The sequence below is a fragment of the Vigna umbellata genome, chromosome 1 (assembly GCF_029865625.1).
Source record: "Vigna umbellata cultivar VRB3 chromosome 1, Vumbellata_1.0, whole genome shotgun sequence".
Lineage (NCBI taxonomy): Eukaryota > Viridiplantae > Streptophyta > Magnoliopsida > Fabales > Fabaceae > Vigna > Vigna umbellata.
The window spans coordinates 40478434-40491640 of record NC_142165.1 but is presented as its reverse complement, the minus strand read 5'-3'; the positions used below and the strand labels follow the sequence as shown (position 1 = coordinate 40491640).

Sequence of the window (13207 nt, the reverse complement as noted above, 5' to 3'; positions counted from 1 at the left end):
TAGTAGTTTTCTCTGCCGGAATTTCTTCGTCTATAACAAAATATAAAATTGATGATTTTTACCATAATTCAAACTTCATTTCCCCATTCGAATCTCATTCATTCCCTCATTTACATAGAACAAAATCAACAAAGTCCTCGAAAAAGCAGATTCTGTAGAAGATGACGCTTGACACGAGGCAGTGCATGTTTCAGTTGTGGAATGTTAAGCAGTTACGCAACCTGCTCCAAAAACCAGGTGATGCTACCAGCGGTGGTGGTTGGTCGAGTGGGTCAGAAAAGTTTGCTGTTTCACCCAATTCCTCGAATGAATCTACCAGGTTTTGAAGCCTTGCCACAAATTCAATGAGAAGCGATGTAAACGTGGTTAGAGACAGTGATGTAGCACTTTGGTAGGTTTTTGATTCTTGACCCTCTTTGGGCACTGGTTTTGATTTCTGGTAAATCTGATCGGGCCAAGTTAACTCTTTCCTAAACATGTTTGGAGAGGCATCAATTGCAGGGTTTCCTTCCCAAGAAGGTGGAACTTGAAGCGTTCTCAGATCAAGCACTGCTTCACTGAGAGATTTGCATTCCAGAAATTTTCTTTCTTCATCGGTGTGAAAGAGGCCCTGTTGAGGATGAGTCTCCTCGTCGTCTCTTGCGCGGTTTCCAATTTCCCAGCTCTCTGAATTCACAAGAAGATATGATTTTTTATCAATTTTCCGTTGCAATTCCTCTGCTGCTACATGAACTTCGAACAGCAAGTCTCCAGGACCTAGTTTCTCCATCTTTTTAACCTTGCTTCCAAGTTCACGCAACACTCTTGCCCCTTCAATACCCACCCTTTGAACCTCACTGCGGAAAACTAGTCTCTTCTCAGCTGGGGCCTATTTATCATAACAACAACAAATATTCTTCTTTGAAATAATTAAAAAAAAAAGTGAACTTTTATATTTTTAAAATAAAATAAAAAGTTAAAAATAATAATAAATAAATATAAAAAATTTATATATCAAAATATCATCTCTGTTCTTTTATTATAACTTTACATGAACTACTTCTGATAATAAACTCAATGTAGGTCTTATTTATTAATTTACTATTATATAAATATCTATATATAAAATTAACTTCCATAATAAAAAGAAAATATGGTTAAGCTATTTTTACGTAAGCTAAACTTGTTTTTGTAAGTTATCTCAAAAAACTTGTCTAAACATGCTTAAAAAAGCTTATAAATATAAAGTAAGGAGAGAAAAAGAATATTTAGATACAATTTACGTTCATTTAACACATTACTCTTTATTTTCTCATTACAAAAATCATGTCAAATATGTCATTTATCATTATCTTACAGGAAATTATACTTATAATTTCTTTAAAATATTTATACAAACATTTATATCATAAAGATATATTACATTATACATAAACTCTTCCAAATAGCCTTCACCTTATTTGTGTTTTTTTTTTTCAAAAAAAAGTTAATTAGCTTGAGGTTGTTGTACTTACACATGAACCACTCCTTTGATTTATACTACATAAAACCCCATACTTTTGTGACCCGTGATAATTGCATCACTAGATTTATATAACATCCCAAAAATTGCAAAGCATAATTAAATAAAGTTTGTGTTAATTATCTTGATTGAATATGTTTGTTATATCAATTTTGGCGGACAAAAATCAAATTAATCAATTATACGCAACAATTTGAGTTTTAACTATTTTGATGCATGGAAAATGCGTGGCAGAAAAACCAAAGTCAATAGAAAGTTAGTTTTATACCAATTTAGTTAATTATTAACAGGATAAGTTTAGAGTGGAAAATTAGTAATTGTGTAAAGATAAATTAATTACATATTTTCCTAAGTTGTGTCAAAGAAAATAAAATATATTCTAACTAAAATTCTAAAATGACACACGCTGAATATAAGACGCTTGCGAAAATAAAGTAAAAGTGAATTCCCACGACCGTTGAACACTCTTCATAATGAAAAACAAAAGGTTGGGAGGTTTTGTAACAATTACTATGAAACAGTCGACAAAGAAGAAGTACCTGAATTTCAGAAAGTATGCATCCATGCATAGCCATAACCATAAATGCGCAGTGCCTAAGAGCTCCACTTAATTTTACATAATTCTTCCATGGATATCTGAACTTGTTGTAACGACCATGTGGTGGTTCCCAAACAGCAAATCCCATCTACAATCACCAGCACGTTACAGTTAGTGAAAATGATGATAAACATCTATATATTCATGATCCAGAGAAAACTGAAGCAAACAAACAATACCAATGAATCTTCTTTACTTGTAGATTCAACAGCCGATCTGTAGCCATTGTAAACTGGGTCATCAGCAGCTTGGTATGTAAGAATTTTAGATGGTACCTTTTTATATTCAACACACTGAAGGTAGTGATTGACAACGCCTGAAAAACACGACAGTTATACAACCTAGTAAGAAACAAGTTTGAGAGTAACTCAGAATAAGTGAGAATACCTTCCAAAGATGTTGCAACACCGATGAAGTTTTTCGTGACAAGATTATGCAGATCCTCACCAGCCCAGATAGGGTATATGCAGATATTTACTCCCAAAGATACAGCAGCCCCAAGTGCAATAAGTAAAAATCTGTTTATAGCTGTATCTAGAAACTCTCCTGTTCGATATCCAGAAACAGTAATGAAGCAATACGTGATCAAGAACACGCGGAACCCATATTCATAAGTCTTAAAAGTAGGGTATATTTTTGCATAGGTGGCACAGAGTCCTATCAGATCAATCACACAGCTAGTCAGAAAACCAGACATAAATATGTCAGAAATGCACATTTTTGGATACAACATATTTTCACAAACAAAACATGAAAGGAAAGTGATTGTGACAGTGAAACCATACCCACGGTGAAGATGTTTACAACAATCATAAGCCGCTGCCAGTCTCCAGCCAATTTTGATAACTCTGCTATCCCCAGAGAAAGTCCTGCAGCCGACAAAGTTCCCAATCCTCTGTTAAACCCTTTGCTCAGAGTTGCCCCTGCACTAAGCATCATCTTTTATTATAATTTCCCCCTTGATCCAATGCAAATCATGAAAAGGATTTATGATGAAACTATTGAAGCTTAAGGAATCCATGAATTCATTCTAGACAGTAACAGTTACGGATTTATGTTAACGTCTACTTCTGACTGAGAAAAGGACTAAACGAATAATTGAAATCAAGTGCCCCCACCAAGGAAAGAAAACATACAGTATTGGAAGCATATTACATATTATTATTATATTGGGAGCAGTTACAGAGTTATAGTTACAATAATACCTATGCTGAATTCAAAGACTACGACGACAGTTAGAATAGCCCAGACGGAGTAGCTATCATATCCTTGAAGGGTTCTTTGAGGTAAATCAAAAACGACATAAGGGTCAGAGCAAGACCCATTTTTGCAGAGAAAACAACCTTCCTGGGATCAGAGCGACCCATCTCCCATGCCTTCTCAGCCACCTTCTTAGCCGTGTTCCACCGCTTCACCATCCACGATTGTTCTTCCTCTTCCATCATCGCCACGCCAATCCCCATCTGTGAAATATTACCAAAACTCTTCTCCGATAGAAGCCTCTCCTTCTTCTCCGCCAAACCGTGACGAAACGATCCCGATTTCACCAATTTCGGAGCCATTCGAATAGAGATAAGATGAGTGGTAAGGTAATGAATGTTATTCAGTTCTTCTCGTTCCACTACTGAAGAGTGTACTCGTGAAGTGTTGGAGGGTGAGTGAGTACCTATCTATTAGCGAAGCTGTGTTTTAGTTCATAAATACAAACAAAAAATGGAGTCACGTTTTGGTTTCGATTGTACTGCTTTATTTCCATCCTCACAAAAATGGTTTTTGCAAAAACAAAAAAAAAATCAGTCTTATTTTTGTGGTGACCTGACTTTCTTGTGTTTCTTACGGAAACCAGGAACCAAAGCGCGAGGGTCTTGAACATGACATACTTGGGAGCATGAGTTCTTGGTCGTTTAAGACTGGACACCTCACAAGATGGGCCCAAATTCCAAGAGTAACATTTGTTTCCAATCGGCCACATTTTCTTTGTCAGGTTAGGAGAAAGGTATGGATATTTATTAACTCTTATCAATAAAAACAGTTATATTGATTCCATAGTTCAACTTTCCCATAATTGATTTTTTTTATTTAAACTTCTGTTAATTTTCTTTTATATTGCATACTTGGAATTTTTATATTTTTCAATTAAATGTATGACATGAGTATTATTTTATTTTTTATGTTGTTTATTTATCAGGACATATTAAGAAATATAAAATTTTGTAATTAATATAAAATAATATTGTAAATATATTCTTATGAAATGGGTTCAGTATCAAGAGATTGATACCGTTACCTACATTAGTGACAACAAAAATTCCTTATTTATTGTAGACATGACATAAAAATTATTGGTAGTATAACAATCCTATTATCAAAAAGCAATATAAGTCAATTACTATTTTTTGCGCTAATTGTAATATTATTTTTATTAATCACAAATTTTCATATTTTTAATACAACTATTTAGATGTAAGATTATAATTTATATATATTTTAAATTTTAATATATTTTAAGCTTTAAATTTTAAAAATAAATATAAATATATTTTACAATTAACTGTTCATCTATTTTATATTTTTGAGATTCTTTTTAATAATTTAATTTAAAATTATATATATATATATTTTTTTTTTATTTATTTAAAGTGAAGCTTTTAGATGAAACTACACACACTTCTGTATCCTCTTCCCCATCTTGCGATATTTTGCCATCTCTAATTTTGCAAGATGTTGATGGAATGCAGGGAGATTGTGGTTGCAAAGTAGTGTGATGAAAATCATATATAAAACTAAGTATCCACCTTCTTCAAATGGATGATAGTGACGATCAAGCAGAAGTTTACTACTAGATGAGTTACATCACATTAGTAAATTCTCTAATAATTATGTTCTTCTCACACACGCACCATCCTCGTTTAGCAACCTTGGAAAGTAATTTAGAATCAGAATCAGAATGAGGTTAGCAACCTTGTAAGGTAATTTAGAAACAGCTATTGACACGACCAGCTCCAAGCTTCAGTCCTTCAATTTCAAATTGTCATAAGGAATATCGTATTTCAGTCCTTAAATTACGAGCAGTTAAACAACCTGGTCCAAAAGCCATGAGATTTTAATGGCTCTCGTTGCTCAAGAGGGTCAGAAAAGTTTGCTGTTTCACCTAGTTCTTCAAATGAATCCACCAAGTTTTGAAGCCTTGCCACAAATTCAATCAGAAGCGATGAAAATGTTGTTAGAGATAGGGCACTAGCACTTTCGAAAGTTTTCAGTTGTTGACCCTCTTTGATCTCGGCATTTGATTTTTGATGATATATATGAGCAGGCAAAGATGTCTGTTTCCTGGACATGTTTTGAGAGGCATCGGTCGCAGGCACAACATGGTTATTGCCCAGAGTTAAATTTCCATCCCACGAATGTGCAACTTCAACTGTTCTCAGGTCAAGCACTGCTTCACTTCGAGACTTGTGCTCAAGAATTTCTCCTTCTTCGCCTGTGTCCTCGATTGGTCGGTTTCCAATTTCCCAGCTCTCTGAATTCACAAGAAGGTATGATTTTTTATCAATCTTCTTTTGCAGTTCCTCTGCTGCGTCGTGCACTTCATCCAGCAAGTCTTCCCGGTCTAGTTTCTCCATCTTTTGAACTTTGTTTCCAAGTTCACGTAACACTTTCGCCCCTTCACAACCTACCCTTTGAAGCTCGCCACGGAAAACCTGTCTCTTCTCAGCTGGGGCCTATGTATCACAGAACGAAGTTAACAAGAAGACAACAGACCATTATCAGAAAGTTCACAGACAAGAACCTGTATTTCAGAAAGTATGCATCCATGCATAGCCATGACCATAAATGCGCAATGCCTTAGAGACCCGCTTAATTTCACATAATTCTTCCATGGATATTTATGCATTTTGTAATGACCATGTGGTGGTTCCCACACAGCAAAACCCATCTTCAATCACCAGCACATGAGAACGAGTCAAAATGATGTCAAACATATATTCATGAACCAGAGAAAACTGAAGTGTATTGTACCAATGTATCTTCTTTACTTGTCGATTCAACAACCGATCTGTACCCATTGTAAATTGGATCCTCAGCAGCTTGGTAAGTAAGAATTTTAGATGGCACCTTCTTATATTCAACACAATGAAGGTAGCTACTGACAACACCTGGTGAACAGAGACAAACAAGCTCAACAGAGTCATACTGTTGGGGTAAATACGAGACTAAGATTCTATCTATTATAAAATTTACCAAATGTTTGAGAAGCAGCAAACCAAATGGTATTAACTGGAAGTGAAATGTGACGATGAAGATGACATTGTGCATACCTTCCAAAGATGTTGCAAGATCCATGAAATTTTTTATGACAAGATTATGCAGATCCTCTCCAGCCCAGATAGGGTATATACAGATATTTACTACCAAAGAGACAGCAGCACCGAGTGCAATGAGGACAAATCTATTTATAGCAGTATCAACAAATTCCCCTGTTTGATAACCGGATACAGTAATGAAACAGTACGTGATCAAGAACACGCGGAACCCGTATTCATAAGGCTTGAAAGAAGGGTATAGTTTTGTGTATGTGGCAGAAAACCCTAGCAGATCAATCACACAGCTAGTCAGAAGACAGATTCATCAGCAAAAAGACAAACTCATGTGGATCATAAAAAAAGAGTTTTTTTTTTTTTCACAAACAAGAAATGAAATGAAATGAAAGTGAATGTGAAACCAGACCTACAATGAAGATGCATATAATGATTATTAGCTGCTCCCATTTTCCAGCCAATGTTGATAACTCTGCCATTCCCAATGAAAGTGCTCCAGCCAACAAGGTCCCCAATCCACCATTTAAGCTCTTGCTCAGAGTTGCCCCTGCACTAGTGCATTATGTTTGATCAAAACTTATTAACATTCGACTGATGCGAAGATTAGACAGATAGACCACCCTTGACCCAATGAAAAACATGAAAAGGAATCGAAGCTTAGAACAGGATCAACATCACCTACAGTTTCACAATTTATTGTATAAAATAAAAAAAACATGATTAAAATTGCATTCTAGTTAGGTAACGTATACCTATGCTGAATTCGAAGACTACGACGACAGTAAGAATGGCCCAGACACAGTAAAGACTCATGTCCTTGAAGGGTTCTTTGAGGAAAATCAAAAATGAAAGAAGGGTCAAAGCAAGACCCGTTTTTGCAGAAAAGATGATCTTTCTTGGATCAGACCGACCCATTTCCAATGCTTTCCCAGTTACACGCTTAACCGTGCTCCACCACTTCAACATCCTCGATTGCTCTTCCTCTTGCATCACCATGCCAATCCCTATCTGAGAGATATCACTACTACTCTTCCCCGAGAGAAGCCTCTCCTTCTTCTCCGCCAAACCGTGACGGAACGACCCCGATTTCACCAATTTCGGAGCCATTTTTGTAACCAGAGAAACTGGGAACTAAGCCAATTGATGTAAATCCGATTCTGTTTCAAGAACTTAACGTTGACATGTGTTTTAGTGATAGACAAATGGTCTGCTGCATTAATCTCACCCTCACAAAAACCTTTTCCCGCAGATTATTATATTATCTTGCTTAATATTTTTGGAACTGCTCTATTTTTTTTGTGAACTTGAATTACTACACCTTTAGGGGAATATTAGTGGTGTTTGGTTTTTGCTTTGTTTTGTCGTGGTTGGGAAAAGAAGCTGGTAGAAGACATGACATCACTGTGACAAGGAAGAGAGCAGAATGTGATGCTTGGAATAATCTGAGTTTAAAATTCAAGAAGATAAGCCCCAAATCCCCTGAAGAACAAGAATTCCATTTTATACGGAATGCGTGTTTTCCTTTTCCCCAGAAGAGCATTGGATCATTTATTAAGAGATAAGTTTCCTAAATTTTACAATATTACTAAAAAGATATATCAATATCATTTTATAATCATCAAACTCAATTAGTTAATCTTAATTAATTTTGATCACATTACCTATAATGATGCGACTTTTTGGTATAATGGTTAAGCGTGCAATGAATTATGGAGGTGGCTTTCATAGCTTACCTTTTGAGTGACAAACTCTACATGCTCTGCATCAAGACATTAGACAGAATAGCAAATAATGTGTGAATTTTTTAATCACTTCGACATATCCATCAATGTTTTTTTTTCTCAGCAACGATGTACTAGAATTCCGTGTGCCACAAGACGTGTCTAAACTTTTTAACCCCGTTCAACAAAAAAAAAAACATCAATGGCTATATAGTGTAAAATTTATATTTTGGAGAAATATGTAAAATGCCCTTTGAACTGAAACATGGCAAATGAAGATTTCTTTAATTAAAGCATGGTTCACTGTAAAATAGAAGAAGAAAATTTGGTAAGTTAGTATTGACATTTGGAGTTGTTCTTTTCTTAAATTTGATATATATTATGAAATAAGTGTTAGTGAAATAATATCATCGTGGAGTCTATTTGCTTACTTTTTTATTTTTTATTTTTGTATCAAGTACATATTTACCTTTTATCTATATATGATTTGGAATTGCTATCTTATATATCTTAAGAAACAATAGATAACTTTAGGATGATGAATCTTCAGGCCATGAATTATTTGTTGAATTATTTGTTCTTGGGCCCATTCGCGTTAAATTGCATGGTTATCACTAGACAAAGTAGTTATGTACATTTATAATTTTTTTCTTAAATTCTTACATAAAAATTAATTGTTACCTAGCTCAACCGAACATAATAAAAACAAGTAACTTTAATTCAGAAGTTTTAATGGCTTATCATAAGTGCTCATCACCTCCACGTTCAACACGTGCGTCATTTCCCTTCTCTTCCTAACTTTCCTGAAATGCCAATCACAATCTTCTTTATTTCCTGGTTTCTAAATTCGACAATTATATAGCTGTTCCGAAAGTAAAAGGAAAATCGTATCATTTAAATTAAAAAATAATATTTTTATATATATAAATTTTTTACATTCATTTAATATTATTTTTAATATATTTTTTTTGAAATACATATTTTTTTTTCTTTATAATTATTTTGCATTATATTAAATAAATATAAGGGCTAAATATGTTTTTAGTCCCTAAACTATTGACCGTTTTTGGTTTTCGTCCCTATTTCAAAGTAAGGTACAATTTGGTCCTTATTATTTTCAAAAACGCTCGTTTTAGTCCTCGAAAACTAACACCGTTTAAAAAGTTGGTCTTCATTTAGCAACAAAATGAGGACTAAAACCAAAGTTCCGAGGACTAAAACGAACGTTTCGAAAAGAATGAGGACCAAATTGTACCTTACTTTGAAAGAGGGACGAAAACCAGAAACGGCGAATAGTTTAGGGACTAAAAACATATTTAACCCTAAATATAAATACATGCCACTTTATCACTATTCTTTAAATTATAAGTGTGGCCACCCGACGTTTAAAGCCCAGCAATCCTGGCAACAACAGACATATATGGGTGCTATAACTTCAAATTATGAAACTATTTTAAGGACACGTTTTATCAGAGTTTCTTTTATCATATTACAATGTTCATTTATGGACATTTAAAATTTCAAACTATCATCACCCTTCTCATTCATCTTTGTATCTCCTTTTAGGTTTAGGAATAAAGATAATTTTACAGCATTGCAAATCTCTTGTTTATAAAGTTTAGGATTAAAATCTATATTTTAATATGATATTAAAATTATTTAAAGTTTATTTTAATAAAATATATTATTTATTAGACATATTTATAAATTAATATAAATTATATTATACGTTGTAAAATTAGATCAGACTTGCATCTCTAAATAATGTATTTTGGATGTAATAAAAAGAAGCACAAGTAAGTATCTTGTTCTTCATCGTTTCTACGTCGTGAGATATAAGATAATTGTAGTTCCAGTTTTCCTAATTTCTCATATGACTATTATTAACACCAAAAATGGTTGAAGAGACGTAAGAATTTAGAACTGTGCAGAAGCCAACAAAATGTCCATTTTATTGGAGTGGTCATTATCAAAAATTAGATGTGATTCTGGTGAAAACACGACAAAACATTTTCAAACCGATAATCTTTCAAAAAATTATGGAACTTGATTTCTTTCTCTTCGCGTTTTGTGTACGTAAATTCATGAATATATGCAGGTTTTATTGTGTAGGTTTACTTACCTCTAGATCTCCACACTAATAAGGTATTATTAGAAAGTGGGTTTTAAGCCTAACTTAAAACCACAAAACCGGCTTGTAAGGTGAGGTTTGCACCCAATTATAAACTATGAATTGACCTTATCTCTAGTCGATGTGAGACTTCCAACATGTATATAAATTCATGTTTATTTCTTATTTTATCCGATGTAAGACTTTGTAGTCAACAAATATCATACTTTTTGGTGAAAGAGAAAGAGAAAGCCATAAGAATTTAACCAAAATTGAAAACCATCAATTCAAAAACCACACATATTTTTATCTTTTTTCCTTTTGTTAAAGCAAAAATGTAACTTTTTGAGAACAAAAAAAAGGTTTACACTTTGATGGTAAGGTGGCCTTTTTCAGTAATAAGATATACAACGATTCTCCACTTTATGTATAAGCCATCCACTTGGGTGAGAATAAATCTTTTTGAATGAAAAGTTTGGATGATAAAATTATTTATAATTTGTGCCCATTTCATATTTAATATACATTAAACCAATTAAAGGTTAAATATATTTTTGATTTTTTAAATTTTACTTAAAATTTGAATTAATTTTTTTTAAAATTTAGAATAATTTAGTCACTCATACTTAAAATAACATAAATTTAAATCTTTTAATCAGATTTTGTTAAGTTTATTTTGAAGTTTTTTAATTAATATTAAAAAAAATTATCAAATAAGTATAAACAATTTAAATATTTTTATAAAATACGTTTGAATAGTTAATTAAATTTAATAAAATTTGATTAAATTTATATATTTTTATAGTTGAGAGACTAAATTAGATTAAAATTTCAAACAAAAACTAATTTCAAATTTTATGGAGAGTTAAGAAATAAAAACATATTTAATCTAAAAATTGAAAATGTAAAATTATAACTTATTCCAAAATTTTACAACTAGATGTCTTATTTAAAGTTATTCCAGAACCGTAAAAGGAAAATTCTAGTTTGGAAGAGATTTGTGAGATTCATTTTTTTTTCTTGGTAGAAATAGATTTAACAATGAAACAGCATTGTCCATCACTGATGCAAAATCCTCCGGCCCATTAGTGCAACGCTTCAGCCCATTCTTTAACAATAATTTCGGTATGCAAAATAAAATGAATAAATAGTGTATGCATTCTATCTCTCATTTAAGATGAAATAAAAGGAATATTTTTTAAGTGAAATTAAATATAAAAAATTAAAAAATAAATAAATTTCACGAAATTCTTACTTTCATTCATTTTTCCTCTTTAACTTACATCTATACCGTTTATTTAATACCAACCATATGTTGTAAGTTTGCTGATTTTCACATAATTATATTAATAATAGTTTTTTTGTTAATTTAAATATTTTAGTGATTTTTATATTAAGATATGACATCATCTTAAAAATCAAGTAAAACAAAGTATAGATATAATGGTAAATAATATAGCAATTTTTTTTTCAAAGATGGTCTCATAATCTCTTAACTTAATTTGATAAAAGAGATTTACAGATCGCCTAACTGAAAATGGAAGGTTACCACATGGGTTGGTTTTAATTAAGACAGAAACCTAACTTAGTACTCGTGTCATACATAGAAAAAAACGTCAAATTTATAATTTATTTTTCTTTGTAATATATATATATATATATATATATATATATATATATATATATATATATATATATATATATATATAAAGCTTTAAACTAAATTTAAAGAATGCAAGTTAAATATTACTCAGACCATTGATCAGAGTTTTGTAAATAATATTATAAAATTATAAACCGAAGAGGTTAAAGCTATTTATATTATGCATTAAAGTTGTAAATCAATAACAATTCAGTTTACATAAATTTTAGAAGATGACTATTGAAAATATATTTATGGTAGTTTAAATAAATCATAGACACGATTTACAATTTAGGTTTCATTTCAATTTATACTATTACTTTGATTATATCAGTCATATATTGCAAGCAATATACTTCATTTATTAACAATCATAACCATTATTTATATCATTCCCTTTTTTGTATATAAATGCATATCAACATCACAAAAAAATGAGAAATTCTTTACATATATGAATAATATGAAATTGAAGAGACTATCATTAATTCTCCTTAAGATAAGGTCCTAACAATTATTTTTTTTACCTTCATAAAGTATACCCAGATTTGCAGTAAATTTCTAGTACTAAATTTCACATAAAAAGCATCTCACATCTACAAAATATGTCAAAAGAATACAAATAATAATAATAATAGTAATAATAACATATTTACTTAAATAAAAAATTTGAGTCGTAAATTTTGATTCTGTCTCAGTACCTTCTCTGTATTGTAGAATTCCAGTTATTCTCTAGATTTAGAGAAAAATTTATAACAAATCTCTAATAATTTTAAAATATAAATATTTATTACCTATTTAGAGTTTTGTTTTTTATCCATTTAAAATTTTATTTTACTAAATCTCAAAGTCTTACCCATAAAATACAATCAAGATAAATAAAATAGGTATATGAAGTTGTTCCTATTACACATCAAACGACAATTATTATTACGTATGCCAAAGTGGATATTAATTATAAAGCCTTGAAAAGAAAATATAAAATAAAAATGGTTAAACATGAAACATTCGAGATACAAAAAGAAAATGACAACATAAAAAATAAATAAACAGATAATGCGCTTGATACCACCACAATGATTAAACATATTCAGAAATACTCCAGAATTTTCCAGAATTGCATAGTTTCAATATTCTGACAAATATCGCATAAGATAACATTTTATATATTAATTTTTTAATAAAGTCAATAAATCTATACATTTCGTATCCCACCCACCTCAAATGATTCTATTGTTTATCTCTTTTTTTGTACACACTTGAATTGTTTTCAAACGAATTAATTAAAATACACAAATAATATTAAAGATGAGTAA

General features: G+C 31.4%; 2 protein-coding genes across 5 annotated transcripts; both read right to left on the bottom strand.

The window, feature by feature from the left end:
• Positions 1-31: 31 nt before the first annotated feature.
• On the bottom strand, positions 32-3582 carry LOC148205357 (aluminum-activated malate transporter 9-like). 4 transcript variants are annotated; one of them, XM_088103055.1, is made up of 6 exons: positions 3443-3582; positions 2885-3022; positions 2487-2756; positions 2279-2415; positions 2041-2187; positions 32-868 (listed from the first exon to the last, which is right to left on the bottom strand). In XM_088103055.1, the coding sequence occupies exons 2-6, from the start codon at positions 2910-2912 to the stop codon at positions 191-193; spliced, it is 1260 nt and encodes a 419-aa protein (XP_087959181.1). In that variant the 5' UTR covers positions 2913-3022; positions 3443-3582; the 3' UTR covers positions 32-190. The 4 variants fall into 4 exon arrangements, with proteins under 4 accessions (XP_087959181.1, XP_087959182.1, XP_087959180.1 ...); XM_088103056.1 differs by having other exon boundaries at positions 2885-3027; positions 3443-3546; XM_088103054.1 differs by having other exon boundaries at positions 3305-3457.
• A 1279-nt stretch (positions 3583-4861) lies between these two features.
• LOC124842728 (aluminum-activated malate transporter 9-like) lies at positions 4862-7838 on the bottom strand. Its single transcript, XM_047319290.2, has 6 exons — positions 7171-7838; positions 6828-6965; positions 6419-6688; positions 6120-6256; positions 5890-6036; positions 4862-5821 (listed from the first exon to the last, which is right to left on the bottom strand). The coding sequence occupies exons 1-6, from the start codon at positions 7523-7525 to the stop codon at positions 5162-5164; spliced, it is 1707 nt and encodes a 568-aa protein (XP_047175246.2). The 5' UTR covers positions 7526-7838; the 3' UTR covers positions 4862-5161.
• Between the last annotated feature and the right edge of the window lie 5369 nt (positions 7839-13207).